Raw genomic sequence first — 15,689 nt, forward strand, 5'->3', positions numbered from 1 at the left:
AGGACTTTCCTGTAGAAGCATCTCCCTAAATAGTAAGAGCGTACAGGCACACAGAGGCGAAATAAAGAGGCCACAGCAGTCCTCTTGCCTGAGGGTCCTGTAAGAAAGCTGCAGTGGTTACTGTCAGTTATAGAAATAACCACTCTTGCTAGTACACAGTGTAGTGGAGACAGAGCAAATTAGAATTGAGGATCCTTGTGCCCATGGAATAAGGATGAGGAAATTGCATCAGATTTCCCAGGAGGAGGAAGTGTTTTATTTCCCATTACTTTCCATATTCTTTCTAAGTGTTTGGAAGCTGGAAATGAGGGAGCTTAGACTTAGAGAAATCCCTGAATTAGAAGAATGTATTATCAGAGCAAAGCACTTGGGTTCTGGAGATAGACCTGGGCTTGGGAACTAGGCTGTCTCCTGGTTAGATGTGTGACTGCAGGCTCCTTAATGCAAGTGTCACTCAGATGAGGCATATAACGTGCTAGTAAGTGCCCATCCAATAGTGTGACGTTAATCAGTTAACTATCGTCAGGTAACATACCCAAAATCATTACAATAATGATGAGGCAGCTGATGAGGAAACGGCCATCAAGAAACCTGAAAAGCACCTTGAATCTGAGGGGGCAAGGGACAGTGGTACTGTCCATCACCAACTAGAATCCCAAGTGAAAAAAAATGCAATGGGACCAGGGTCCCTAGGAACAGCCCCTGCCTCATACCAGACCCAGCATCTCTTCAATGACACCCTTGCTGGCAGTTTCCAAATTGGTGGGGGTGGTAGTTGGCTAAAGTGGTGGTAGGAGGTGGGCGTTGGGTTTGGGGGTCGTTAGGCCTGAGCAGCTCTCTATACAGTGGGAGGATTTGGATACTCGGGAGGTATGGCAGACAGACTCCATCCAACCAAGGTAGCCTCCACAACCCCCACCTCCTGGCGTTCATACCCTTGTGTGATCCCCTCCTTTGTAGGCTAGACCCGTGACTTGTAACCAATACAAGAAGGCAAAAAGATGACAAGGTGTTGCTTCCCTAATTACATGAGATTGCAACATCTGTCTTGCTGTCTTTTAAGAAGCAAGCTGCCATGTTGTGTGATCTGCCGTAATTGGAGAGTCAGGGGGCAAGAGCAGGCTGACAGTCAGCCAGAAGCTGAGGCCCTTAGTCCAGCAGTCCGCAGGGAACGGAATGCTGCCAAAAACCACGTGACCTGGAAGTTGATCCTTCTCCAGTTGATCCTTCAGATGAGCGCCCGCCCTGGCCAACACTTTGACTGCAAGTGCAGGGGACCCAGCTAAATTGTGCCCAGAATCCTGAGCCATAGGAACTGGGGTAGTTAATGAGTTGCTTTAAGCTGCCAAATTTGTCGTAATATTGCTCTGCAACAATAAGTAACTAATACAAGAGGCGACTGAAGGGTATTTGAGGTGGGAGTCAGTGAGAAAGGAATCTGGACAGATTTAATGGCTGTATGGCCTTGGGAGGTCACTTAACATACTCCTTTGGGCCTTACTTTCCCCTTGATGTTGATAGTAGCTACTACGTAATGTTTACTCTGTGCTAGACCCCACTCTGTACGCTTAACATAAAACTCATCTGATCATGCCTACAGCCCGACAAGGTAGGTTCTCATCCTAGTTTTACAAATGATGAGACTGAAGGACAGTGAGATTACATAACTTGCTCAAAGTCACATAGTTGCTAAGTGGCAGAGCTGGGATTCGAAATCAGGCAATCTGGCTCCAGCATCCATGCTTTTAATCAAGTTGATCTCCTTGAGTGGTGCTGCCTACAGGGCTGGCACAAAGGCCCACTTAACATATGGAAGTTCCCATTCCCTCCATGTGGATTAAGAAAGACATAATATGGTAGGTATTGAATGCCAGGCCAAATGAGGGGCTTTATTCCTCAGGTGATTGGAAGCCACTGAAATGCATCATGGGCACACAGTAGGTGCTCAGTAGCTATTGACTGAGCAGGAAGTGACCGGAAGGTACCATGCTCCTTGGGCAGAATGGACTGGAGTAGGGAGAAGACCTGTGTTTCCTCACTGCAACTTGAGTGCAGACCGATACTTCAAGGTTTTCTTCCTGATTACTGATGTGACATAAATAAGAAAACAAAAACACAGATTATTAACAATCATCTGTAATATTCCCATAGCAAAAGATTAGAAGTAGCCTATAAGTCTACATTTGTTTTCTACTGCTGTTTAACAATCACCCCAAACAGCAGCTTAAAACAACACACGTTTCCTGTCTCTTCCGTTTCTGTGAGTTGGAAATCCAGGTGCTCCTCTGCCTGCCGTTTCCCTCACAGGCTGCACTCAAGGTATCTGTTGGGGCTGCAGTGTCATCTTACGGCTCAACAGGGGAGGATCCGCTTCCAAGTTCACTCATGTGGGGATTCCATTCCTTATTTGTCGGACAGAAGTCACTCGTTTTCTGGCCATGCGGGCTTCTCCATAGCCCACAACTTGGCAGTTTGCTTCATCAAAGTGAGAAAGCAAGAGGGCCAGCAAGACGAGTCACAGCCTTAATCTGAGAGGCACATCCTGTCACCTTGGCTGGGTTCTGCGCACACTCGGGTGAGGGGATTACACGAAGGTGTGGATCCTCCGGGGGAGGATCGTGGAGCACCATCTTAGAACTCCACTTCCCTATTAGTTTCCTGTGGCTACTGTAACAAGTCACCACAAATTGGGAACCTTAAAATAACAGAAATGTACTCTCTTCCAGTTCTGGTGACCGGAAGTCTGAAATTAAGATGCAGTCAGTAGGGCGATGCTCCTTCCAAAGGCTCTGAGCAAGAGTCTCTGCCTCTTCTGGCTTCCCATGGCCTCCCTGTGTCTCTGTGTGAGTCCTCTCCTCTTCTTGTAAGGACACCCTGCCTTGGGTTTTGGTGGGTCCTACCTCCTTGATGATTTCATCTCCAAATCCTTAACTAATCACATCCGCAAAGGTCCTATTCCCAAGTGAGGTCACATTCTTAGGTATTGGGGGTTAGGACTTGAACATACCTTTTTGGGGGGCACGATACAATTCACTACAGTCTACCCACTACAATGCCATCACTAAGTGTTGGGTCATACACATTGGGGTACAAGGTCCTTGGTGGGGGTGGGGGGCATAAAAAGCTCTTTATATGCTGACAAGGTATGGTTGCTAAGCTATATCCAGGGCAGGCAGCAAGGTACAGAATAAGGTAGATATAATATGTTCTCTTTTCATAAAAAATGGGAAGGGGAAAAATACGTACTTTACGTAAAATACCTGGGAAAATATACAGGAAACAACACCTCACACAGTGAGATGGGGTGACTGGGAGATTGGGATGGGAGAAAGATATAACTTTCTATATTATTTCAATTGGAACCATGTAAATGTACCATCTTTCCAAAGAACTAAAGAAAATCTACATTTGAAAGGTCATCCGTCATACCAACACCCAAAGGTATATAGCATGGTAAACATTTTAGTGACTTCTCACCTTCTCCCTATTATATCCACGTATAAGAAATAACTATTAAAAAACAAAAATGTTTTCTTTTACGAATATGGGCTCCTTCTGTCCTACTGATCTGAAGCCTTTCACTTAATAACTTTTCTCCAGTCACCGAATGTTCTTTTGTAACATTTTGAATGACTTCGTAGTATTCCTCCATTAAATGAATGTATGCGCAAGTCCCCTACTGATGGGCATTTTGGTTTCTCTAATTTTTTGCTATTTAAGTCAGGCGCGATAGACTTTTCAAGTTAACTGAAAGATATTTAGCGAATCCAGTTAACTGTAACACCTGTTTCTGTGCCTCTTGGTTAATGTGGTTAGGCTGGTGGTGGGCAGAGTCCAGCCAGCCTAGCACCCAGATTGGCCAGGTGCTCGGCCTTAGCAACTTGGGGGTGGTAACTCAGTCACTTGTTTCCCAGTTACCTGAGTTGCAGATTTAGAACCCTCTACAGTGAGCAGGTGAGCACCAGGTACAACTCCCTCCCAGTGGTTGGTCCTGGGGTCACTGGACTGGGTATCACCTGGTTATAGGGCAGGGTGACTGGTGAGCATCAGCCCTGGGGATTCAAATGACCACAGGCCAAGCCGAACTGAGAAAAGCCACTAAGCACAGAAGGGGACCCAGCCTTTTCACAGAGAGGGGAGCCAGATACCTCCTGAGGAGGCTGGTGTAAGTATGTGCCTCCTGACGGCAGGCTCTTGTGGGCACCGGGTTAAGAGGTTCGAGGACAGGGGATCTGTCTGCCGCCTTCTCAAAACCTCGCATGAGGCAGCTTGGTGTAGAGGAAAGGATGTGGGCTTGGAAGCCACTGAACCTCCTGCTGTGTGTCTTTGGGCAAGTGACTGCACCTCTCTGAGTCTCAGTCTCCTCATCTGTAAAATGGAAATAATTCTAGAACCTGCCTTGCAGCCTAGATTCTGCTTCACAGAAGTGTTCAGAGGGGACTGAAGACAGAATGAGAATATATAAAAGGAAGCAGCCAGCACAGTGCAGTACCCAGACAGTGCAGACTGCCTATGAGGTGCAGGGCCTAGCCACCAAGGCAGACCCAGTCGAGGGGGGCGAGTAGGTGGAGCATCAGACAGTTCTCCGGGAGGGAGGGGCAAGGACAGGGGCCTGAGTCAGAGTCTGGTGCTGGAGTGAGGACTCCACAGGGACAGGCAGAATCTGAAGTGAACTGTGAGGTCATGAGCTCCTCAGGGTCTGGGTAGGAACTCAGCTGGTCTGGGGACTCCAGATAGGGTTACATAGATCCGGACTATGCTGGGGTACCTGTGCTTACCAGCAGAAGTTAGTGCTCTGGGCCAGGAACACCTCAGGAAAGTTGCCCTTTGCCTCCCAACTTTGCACCCCTCCTCACCCCAAATCCCAGGAATTGACCCAAATCTCCCTTGACCAATAGCTCTCAGCCGTGGCTGGGGCCACAGTCTTGCCTGCACCATCCCCAGGGGACAGAGTCTAATGGGCACATAGCACATCGGCAGCCTCTAGAGTGGATTCTCAGATCTGAAACCCAGGCGCCTCTCGACAGAGATAAACTCCCACTCCTCCTCTCCCAGCAGGTGGAAATGCAGAGCCATCAGCCATAGGCCTGCTGCTTTCCTTTCTGGGTATTTACTGTTTTCCGAAAATAAAATCATAAAATTCAACATGCTGTTTCAAACAAAGCACACCCCTCCCTCACTCGGAGTTTCAGACCAGACTCCCCCTTTTTAAATGGATGATTTGATTCCATGCCTTCAAGGACAGGAGGCAGATGGAGCCTAAAGTATTGCTACAATAGAAACGAGAACAGGGAGTCGCTGTTCCGTCTCTAAAGACTGGTGTCCTTCATGGTCTTATCCCATCCCATACGTTCATGAGAAGGAACGGGCGGCACATGGGGGTCCATCATTTTACAGATGAACAGAGGCCGTAGTATCTCATCAAAGGTAGCTTGGACAATCAGGAAAACAAAGACATTCTCCCCACAGGTCCAGTCATTGAAGCCTCAGTATTGCTATGATGGGTGGGAATGTCCCCTCAGGCTGGTTGGGCCAGAGCTTAGGAGTTTAAGGCCTTTATGGTCTGGGAGCACGAGGCGAGACCGCAGTGGGACTCAGCGGCTGGGTCTGGGTTCCGATTATGCTCTTGCCACCTTGCAGCTGCGAGACCTTCCCGTTTATGCAAAAGAAACGAATAATCCCTGTTTGCTGGGTTGTCCGGAGCAGTAAACGCGACGGTGTTCAAAGAGCCTTCACCTTGTGCAGGTCCCTGGTAAGCGCTCAGCACACAGACCCCGAGGCACGCCGACCGCAGCCCCGCCCCGGCCCTAGGGCGCGCCCTCCACGGGGCGGACGCGGGGACGCGAGCGGGTCCGGCGCGGGCTCCGCCCCCCGGCCCCGCTGGCCCGACCCACTTGGCCTCGGCGGCGGTGGCGGCAACAGCGCGCGAAGGTAGGAGGCCGGCGGCGCGCGCTCCCGCGGGCCGGGGGCTCGGGCACGCGGGGCGCGCTCAGGCAGAAGGCGACGGCGGGGGCGCGCGGGCGCGGACCGCGGGCTGAGGTCGCTGCGCGCGGAGGGCGGGAAGGCGGGCGCGCGCGGGGGCGGGCCGAAACCGCGTCGCGGGCCCCGGGGGCGCTCAGGGCGCAGTCCGTGCACGCGCGCCGCTGCCCGGAGGCCGGGAGCGTCCCCGCTGGCTCTGCGGACATCCTGTCGCGTCCTGCTGCAATCCCGCCCGAGTCTCGCGGGCAGGCGCGGGCGAGACGAGGCGAGGGCCTGCCCCGGCACTGGGGCCTGCAGGCACCGGACGAGCGCCCCTCTTCTCCGGGGGTCCCCGGACTGAGCTGCAGTGGGAAGTCCTTCCCAACTGCCACCACAAACAGCAGATCCCTGCGGGCGGGCACCGTCCCTGCCCTTCTTTTGTGAGATGTCTCCACCTTTGGTGCAACCCTACGGAGTCGAAAGTAGCACCATTTTACTGATGAGGAAACTGAGGCCCGGAGCGGTTAATTTAGTTGCCCAAGTTGGCACAGCGTGTGCAAGGATTTGGGCTCTTGGGTTCTCAATGCGGCCTGAGGCTCCTGTGCCAGTCTCTGGGGTTGGCCTTTTGAACTGGCTCCCTCCTGATTTTTATGCATAGTCCAGGGGACAGTGCTCTGGGCGGAATTCTGACCCGGTGGCTGTCAGTCTCCCCAGCTCTCTCTGAAGCTGTGACTTCTCTGGGCGAATGGGACATTGGGGGAGGGTTCCATGAAAGTACCCTTTGTCTGTTTTCATCTGAGATTTCCTATTTTCCTTAGCTGAGCTCACAGCAGGTGCTTAATAAATAAACCAGCAGCAGACCAGAGGCTAAGGCCAGACTGACTGGTCTCCTCATTTGGAAGCAGGGTTCAGAAAGACCTCTAACGCCAGAACCTCTTAGATCTCTGACATTCTCCCAAGTCCTGGGAATGGGGGTCAGCCCTTGGAGACTAGGCACCCCTCCGATCCAAGAGTCTCATGTGGGGCACCCTGCTGGGTTTTTATTCTGAACTCCTGGAATGCTGCTGGTGCTGTCGGTGGTTAACATCTGTGGCCAAGACTTACCACTGTGACTCCACCAAAGCCCAGGAGTATTGTTTCTATTCTGTCTTTTTCATTTAGTTTCTTATATTATTCCTTGTCTTAGCATGCATGCATTCATTCATTCATTCATTCATTCATTCATTCATTCATTTGCTTAACAGCTGTTCATGGTGCTTTTGGGCCTTAGGCATCATGGAGACTGCAGTAAACAAGGCTGGCTTGGTCCCTGCCCTTGGAGGAGACAGACTACATTCACGTTGGTGGAAATAGTGAATGATCACTGTCAGGGGCCACTTTAGCTGGAGGTCAGGTTTTCTCTCTTAGAGATGACATTTTTGAGCCAAGATCTGATCGACAAGTGGGAGTCAGCCATGAAAGGGAGGGGGGAGAACATTCCAGGCGGAGAAAATGGGGGTGCAAAGGCCCTGAGGTGGGAGTGTGCCTGGTGTGTTTGAGAATCAAGGCCAGCAGGGCTGCAGCTCAGGGAACAAGGGGGAGAGGGAAAGCGAGGAGGCGGGAGAGGTGGGGCGGGGGCCAGACCGGGCAGGCCTCGTTTGCTGTAGCAGGACTTTGAATTTTATCTCGGGCATGATAGGAGGCAGCGGGGGACAAAGTTGGAAGCGAAGCGGGATGTGATCTTGACTGTGTGAGAATAGACTGGGCTGGGGAAGAAGGAGGGAAGCAGGGAGACCCATGAGGAGCCAGCTCAGCAGTCCACGCAAGCGATGGCAGTGGCTTATATAATACCTATCACTCACCTAGGGTGGTGCCTGGCACAGAGCAGGCACAATACAAGGGCAGCCATTGCTGTTTTTGTCTAGAACTTTAGGACAAGGCATACCAGGGTCTCGCCTGTGGCTTCAGCCCTTCGTGGCTGGGTGACTTCGAACAAGTTATTTGACTTCACTGAGCCTTAGTATTGTCACCTGTAAAGTGGGTAGAACAGTACCACATCACAGGGATGTCAAGAAGGTTAAAATAGATGAGGTGCAGATGTAAAGTTTTGGGTCGAGAGTCTGGCCCATGGCTGGTGCCGTATTTTTATCATAATTTCTAGTCAGCAACTGGAGAATAAGGAAGAGATAAATGGGCAAGAGCAGCTGGTATGTTTGAAACTCATGAGTAATCTTTGAGGAACTTTTCGGCTAGTTCCTGCCACTATCCCAACAAACAATGGTTGAGGGTCTACTGTGTACCAGGTACACGGTTCTAGGTTAGCTACTGGAAAGAGCTGATCTACTCTCTACTAGTGATAGTGATGATAACACTAATCACAGCCAACACTTACCCACTATTTAAGAGCGTGTGGTGAGTAAGGTAATACTAGCTGATGTGATAGTGAAACCCAGAAATCTGAGGCTCGACACAACAGAAGTGTGTTTCTTATTCATAGCCAGCCCTGTCGGGCGTTTGGCAAGTGGCTTTTCCACAGAGTGACCCAAATCCCTTCCAGCTCGTGGCCTGGGCATCACCCAGAACCTCAGTGTTACTTCCTTCCGGCTAATGGGCAGGCAAGGAGATAAACAGTTCCTCCAGGGAGCTTTTTATGGGCCAGGTCTAAAGTGGCGCATATTCTTTCTGTCTTCGTTCTACTGGCTGGGACTTGATCACATGGCCATATCTGCTCCCAGGGATTCTGGGAAATGCCTTCTAGCCATTTTCCTAAGAAAAGTCAGAAATGTTTTTGGGACACATAGCAGTTTCTGCCACACCATATCGAGGCACGTAGCTAAGTGTGGATCATCTTATTTAATCCTCATGGTAGAAGCAGACACCATTATTAGCTCATTTTACAAATGAGGAAACTGAGGTTCAGAGAGGCGAAGGCACTGGCCCAGGGTCACACAGCTGGTAGGAGGCATGCCGTATTTGGAGTCCTGGCAGTCAGACGCCGAAACTGTCACATCCAGACCTTTCCTGTGGGAATTCCATCATTGTTTTGAGAATTGAATGGAAGCTACGGATGTTGAAGAACTCTATATATACACACAGGCTTTAGATATGATTTATTGGGACCTATAGAACCCAGTAGGACTCTAGGGGGAGAACTCTGTGGGCAGAACCAAGGGTTGGTATCAATCACCCAGTGTCCGTGGTTTTGGCATCCGGCTCCCTTCCCCCATCCTGAAAGGCACTGGCTGGAGGAAGGCACCGAATAAGTCAGTTCAGTTCCCCAACACTTCACGGGCCCCCTCTGTCTGCCAAGCTGGGCAAGCAGGGATAGAGATCCTGGCCCAGGGCAGTTTGTGGCTTCCCCAGTGCTCCGGTTGTGGGTGTGCAGCCTGTGGAGGCATTAATGGAGGCCGTTAGGAGGTGGGGAAATGGGGGTTCCAGGATTTTGTGGTGGCAAAAACTCTGCCTCTGGCTGAGTTTAGTTTTGCCTAAATCTGATTGCTATGGCAACTTGATAGCACTTATCTTTTTGGCCTGGTGTGCTGTGTTTCCTGATTTTCCATTTGCAGAACAGATTCCCTATTTGGGGGTGAGGAGTCTAGGCTGGACTGATGTGCATTTATGCAGCACCTGCTGCATTCTTGGATCTGACCTAGACATAGTGTTAGAAGCTTGGAGTATAAATGCCCCAGCCTTGATCTGCGGTGATCTTGGAAGGCTGCCTGCCTAAGTGGAATGAGTTCTGGACCTACCACCTTGACTAAGTAAGAGCCCCACCTCTCTGAGCCTTCATTTTCTCATCTGGAAATGGGTTGAGATGAGGATTTAATGAGAAAATGCACATATGCCTCCTATGGACATGGCACTTAGAGCAGAGGGCACCCTGGAGCCGAGGGCTAAGACGTAGCAGGAACCCAGACACGTGATGCTGATGACGTTCACTACCGCTCACTGTCATGCCAGCCATGGTTCTAAACCCCCACGCCTTTCAACTCATTTCATCCTCACCACGTTATGTGGTAGGTGCTACTAGTCTCATTTTAGAGATGAGGAGACTGAGGCTCAGGGAGGTAACTTGTCCAAGATCACACGGCCAACACGTGGCACAGTACATTTCGGATTTTCAAATGAATGAAATCAGTATTTACTGAATGTTCACTGTGAACCCAGCGCTGAGTCACACGCTCCCTATGCACACACAGTATTTTGTTTAATCCCCCAGACCTACTCCATGAGATGGGTGCCAAGTTTATCTGTATCTTATACTAGGACTCTGAGGCTCAGAGAGGCAAAGTTGCTTTGTTGAGGGGCGTTGGTGAGGGAGATTCAGTTCCTTGCCTGGTCTGGGTGATTCCACAACCTGTGTTCTTTGTCATGCACTGGATGTGGGAAAAGTCACCTAACACCCTGAAAATAATTCTTAAACTCTTGAAGACTGGCCTTTCTTGTCTCCTGGATGCTGACCCCAGGCCCTGAGCTTGGAGGGTTCTAGGACCCAGCAGCTGGGGAGAGTAGGGAGTGTGTGTGTGTGTGTGTGTGTGTGTGTGTGTGTGTGTGTGTGTTGGGGGGTCCTCCGCCTCCAGGTCCCTGCCTCCTTTCATCCCCCTCCCTCTCCATCCTTTCTTTCTACCCCTTCCCTTTCTCCCCGACCTCTTCCTCATTCTACTCCCCTCCCCCTCTATATCCGACCCTCTCTTCCCCTCTGCCTCGCTCCCCTCCCCTCTGCTTTCCCATCCCCTTCCCCTCCCTCAGCCCCTCCCACCTCTGTGGTCACATGTGGGCGCCGCCGGATTTAAGCCTAATCTGCCCAGTGCTCAGCACAGCATTCTGGTTGTGAGGACTGAGCTAGGCTTGGGGCCCTGGAAGAGGGCCTGTTGAGGGGTGGCTGCAGCCTTCCCCCATGAGCTTGGGGCTGGAGGGGTCGTTGGAGGCCCAGCTGGCTCTGGAAACAGTTATCCAGGTGGGTCCTGGGGGTTGTGCCCACTGTGCTCTGGAAAGAGTGAGCGAGGAGTGGGCACATTTTGGGGGTCGAGTGGTGGGAGAGGTGTGGTGGTGAGGGGCACAGGGGTCCCAGTTTGCAGCTCCCAGCCAGACTTGGGGTAGAGGGGTGCATAGGGCTCAACTACTGTGGCTCCTTATCGCAGTGCCCTCTGAAGGATGGGGGTCCCTACTCCCAGATTTGATGGTTGAGGTGACCTCTGCTGGCACCGTGGGATCCTAGATTGGAGACCCCAACACTATGCGCTGCCCTCTTGGGGCTTGTGAGTGGGCTTTTGGTTCTCTGGGTCTTGACGGGGCTTCCTTCCCCAGCAGGCGACACACAAAAGGGCCCTTCCATGGGGCATTGTGACTCGCAGGCTTCCCTCCATGTGGGGGGTTTCCTGACCGTCTCCAGGGCACATGCCTCTCGGGTAGCAGGACTTTTCTCCTGCCCACCCAGACCAGGCACCCAGGTCCCCCACAGACTCTCTCTCTTTCCCTGCAGACACTGGAGAGCAGCGTCCTGGGGCCGGGCCTGGAGACGGCCCTTGGTGTGCAGGACCCGGCCCAGGACTGTCAGCCTAGCCACCTGTCCGCCCGCATCAGGGAGATTGTCACCCGCAACCTCTCCCAGCCTGAGAGCCCAGGTACCACCTCTCTCTGTTACCTCTACTCACATCCTGCTCCTCAGCAGTCATCATGATGATGATTGCAGCTTCCATTTCTTGAATCCTCACTGGGAGGCAGGAAGAGCCTTTGTTTGATAGAGGGACCCGTTTTGCAGATGAGGAAAGGGAGGCTCAGCGGTGTAATCTGCCCGGACTTAAAACCCGAACACCCCATTCCCTCCAGGGGAAAGCGTGCGCTGGCTGAACCTGAGATTAGGGGGTGAAGGTGGGGGGGGGGGGAAAGGGGCTGTTCAGCTTAGCGCAGGGGTTTGCTGCAGCCCGAGGGGTGGTGTTGTCCATCCCCGCTCAGGCAGGAAGGCTGATGGGTCCCTGCTCCTCCTAGTGGGTGGCACCCATGACCGAGTATGTGGGGAGGGCACACCGTCACAGCTGGCACGTTTGCAACTCTCCTGGGTGTGTTTTTGATGCTCCTGTCACAGCCCTTGTCCAGCCTCAGCCTTCTTAGGAGACCAGTGATGTTGGGGCCCCCGGGGACCCCAGTCAGGGACCTTAAGAGCCCTCGTCCAGGCTGGAAGAGCCTAGAAGCTCGTGGTATGTGTCCAGTTCTCCCAGGTAGAAGGGAACCCGTAGGACAGGTGGGACACTAGTACTTTTTCCTCTGGCTTTTCTTTTTCTTTTCTTCTTTCTCTTCCTCTTTACAACCTGACCAGCGCTGTCTTGAGCACTGGCCTCAGAAGTTACGCAAAGCCCTTTGCTTAAGTGAGGCTTTCTTGCTCTCCTGGCAGGGTCTGGTTACGGCGCACCCATTTTACAGATCAGCAAAACCGAGGCCCAGAGAGGAGTAGTAATTAGAAAAGGAAAGAGCGAGAACTTAGGGCCTAGCCTCCTGATTCCTAGACCGAGCCTCCTTCCTGTGCCTCCTGGGACTGCTGGCTGGGGCCACACTTCAGCTGTAGCTGTGTCCACTCTAAGGCTAGCCCCTGGCCTGTCGCTTTGCCCGCCTCCTCCCCGTTCTTCAGCTCTGTGTGTGTGGTCTGGTGCTGTGTCCACTCCCACCCAAGCTCCTGCCTCCCATGATGGGTAGGGCATCCGCAGGGGGAGAATGTCCCCTGGACCTAGGTGGAAGCCAATCATGTACCCGCTGTCTCTCTCAGCCCTGCTGCCGGCCACAGAGATGGCATCGATGATGTCGCTGCAGGAGGAGAACCAGCTGCTGCAGCAGGAGCTGTCCCGTGTGGAGGACCTGCTGGCCCAGAGCCGTGCCGAGCGCGACGAGCTGGCCATCAAGTACAATGCAGTCAGCGAGAGGGTGGGTGCTGCCTGGAGGCTGAGAGCTGGCCCAGGGGATCCCCTGCTGTGAGGGCAGGGAGACAGCCAGGGCAGGCCCACACACTGGGCACAGGGTCCCTTGTGTGGTACTGGCAGAGCCAGGGTTAGTCGAGGACCCCTGAGCCAGCCTGTCTGTGCAGAGTCTTGCAAATCCTTGTTGGATAGAGGGACATGCATTTGTGTGGTTGTGGGCTGTGCCCATGTCCTGGTATCCGCCCGCCTGGACAAGCTTCCAACATGTCGAGACTTGCAGAGGAGCAGGGTGGGGGCCCGCAGTGGCCCCCAGCACTGGAGACAGTACACAGCTAGTTTTTCCAGGGTTCGCAGGGGGCGTGGAGGGCTAGCCGGCCCGAGCTCCACACTGGCGGTTGTGATGGGGTGTCCAGTTTAGGCCTCTCATCTTTTGGCCCCTGGCACAGTTCTGAGCTCACGGGGCTTCTGACGGACAATGAAGCCAGCACTGCCCCTCTGGCTGGCAGGGGAAGGGAAGAAAAGGTGCAAGGTGACAGGTCCCTTTTCCTCCATGACACAATGGGGCAGCAGGGGGCTGTGTTAAGTCTAGACAATTCCCTCACGTGGCGGGGGAGGCCCCTGAATAGTGTGTGGAGAGAGCTTGGTGTTTGTTCTCTGTCTGAGACGATGTCCGCATGGCCCCACCTGGAGGCAGGGATTGGGTGAGAATGACCCCTAGGCCTTTTTGGGGGGAGCAGGGCAGTCCACAGCGAATGTCGGAGCCTGGATCCTGGAGATTACCTTATTGCAGATGGGGAAACCGGCCCAGAGGTGGGCGTGGTAGGCCCAAGGCCAGTGTTGGGGCTGGGAGGAGGCCCCTGGTCTGGGCTCTGCAGTCCTGTGGCACTATTTCTTCCTATTGCACACTTGTCCACGTGCTGCAGGCGGCAGGGCCTGCCTCTGTGGCTGAAACTGTTGCATGTGGGCTGGGTTGGGGGACAGTCAGCGAGGTTGTCCTGACCCTTTAAACCCCACAGCATCCCTAGGAAAACAGAGTGGGGGCAGGCCAGGATCTGTGTTCTGTTGATTGCATGTGAGGAAACTGAGGCTGGGGCTCCTAGTGGGCCACCTCCTAGTTCAGAGGGAGGTCCTCAGGGTCTCCGTGACACCCCCACTTCTCCCTGTCTCAGGAGCAGGTGTTGGGGGAGGCATTTGAGATGAGAAGGAGGGAGTGGCCATGCCCCCTTGGCTCCACAGGACAGACCCCCTGGGCTCCCCGTGTCCATGGCAACCTGGACTGAGTGACTTGAATAATAATGGTACTAGGGCAGCGGTTGCTAAGGGAGACAATAAACTTCTTTCATCTCTGGCTTGGTGGCACCCTCCTTCCCTTTTGAATCACAAGTAAAATTGAAAGGCTGTTTTGTGAGGGGAGAAGTTTGTGGAAAGGGGTGAGGTGTGGCTGGGAGTGGCCTGGGCCTGGCTGGGACACTGGGGAGGCAGGCGGGGCTCGCAGTGATTGCCTGGACCCCTCTTAATCCTAGAAGCAAACAGCACCTGGGTAAACAGCCGTGCAAAACACACACGGCACGGGCCACAGTCAGACCGCACACAAACAGACACAGATGCACAAAACACACCACACAGAACCACAAACTCAGCGTGGGGATGCGCTTAGATTGACGGACAGGGCACAGCAGAAGGGTCACTCACAGCCAGACACCACACAATCCCATGCAGGCGTGGAACGTGTCACCTAGATGCCAGTCACAGCACTACGATGCACCGGTTCCGTAGACAGCGTAACATTGTCTCGTCTCGTGCATACACACAGCCAGACGAAAGTATCCACGGTGCGTAGCGTCACCAACACACACCATAGATGACGACGCCCAGAGCCCATGCACACGCCCGGTACTCACCCATTTACGGTTGTGTAAATAGATGTACAAACACATGAACACGTGGCTACACACAGACATCCCTAAGGCCCGCACCACAACGCAGACCTGCGACCACAGTAGACCTCACGCAGGTCCCCATGAAGGCCCAGACGCAGACACACAGGGTCCCAAGTGGAGACGACTGACAAAACACTGCCCGCTCACACCTGTGAGGTGCACTCACCTTGATGCACGACACACACAGCACCTCAGGGCCACTGCCCGCACGCTCAGCTGTGGACACCGCCCGTCACCCAGGTGAGGTGGACTCCTCGCCAACGCTGGTCACGACGAGGCAGTCCCCTACATACCGCCTCCCCCCACGCCTTCAGACCGTGTTCCCCCCGAATGAGGCGAAGCCCCCAAGCAGCCCGCACCAGCCCCTCCCTGTGAGTGGCACCCCCCGTGGCCACAGTCACCCTGCCCCAGCACTGTCCCTGGGAGGGTTGGACGGGAGGTAGAGATGAAGCTGTTTTCAGTTTTCTCAGTGGCTCATCGAGCATCTCCTGGGCGTACTAGGTCGGTGCAGGCCTGGACAGAACCTGCACCTGCCACTGACATGGCCTGGCCCCGTTATGAGCACGGGTGAGAGCAGCTGCCCTGCCGTGGGCTTCCTTGGGACTCGGCCTGGGCGGGTGTGTGAATGCCCTGGCTGGGCTGTAATGGGTCAGGTGCTAAGGAGATAACATGGTGAGTGTGGGCTGGTGTCAGAGTCCGCTGAGCTGGGCCGTTGTCCCATGGATTCTCCCTGGGCACTGTCACTCCTCTGTTAGACCTATTCATCTTCACAGGCCTCCCCGATAGGTGGAGGAGGCTGAGACCCCTGGGACTAGCAGGTTCTTAAGGGGGCGAAGGGGTTCCTGGGAACAGCCAGAGCCAGGCATCCTGCCCGTGCCTCCAGGGTCTGATGATGGAGGGGCTG

At 53.5% G+C, this 15,689-nt stretch overlaps 1 protein-coding gene across 3 annotated transcripts in view; it reads left to right on the top strand.

The window, feature by feature from the left end:
• The first annotated feature begins 10,623 nt into the window (after positions 1–10,623).
• Positions 10,624–15,689, top strand: part of CROCC (ciliary rootlet coiled-coil, rootletin) — a 36,203-nt gene continuing 31,137 nt past the window's right edge. For 2 of the 3 annotated variants that reach the window (XM_036229097.1, XM_036229099.1), the window contains exons 1-3: positions 10,624–10,894; positions 11,420–11,561; positions 12,698–12,852. In XM_036229097.1, coding sequence (XP_036084990.1) covers positions 10,835–10,894; positions 11,420–11,561; positions 12,698–12,852 — 357 coding nt within the window. In that variant the 5' untranslated portion in view covers positions 10,624–10,834. The remainder of the gene's footprint in view (positions 10,895–11,419; positions 11,562–12,697; positions 12,853–15,689) is intronic. The other variant, XM_016128383.2, reaches the window with a different exon arrangement.

This window comes from Rousettus aegyptiacus, unplaced genomic scaffold (assembly GCF_014176215.1).
Source record: "Rousettus aegyptiacus isolate mRouAeg1 unplaced genomic scaffold, mRouAeg1.p scaffold_m13_p_1, whole genome shotgun sequence".
Lineage (NCBI taxonomy): Eukaryota > Metazoa > Chordata > Mammalia > Chiroptera > Pteropodidae > Rousettus > Rousettus aegyptiacus.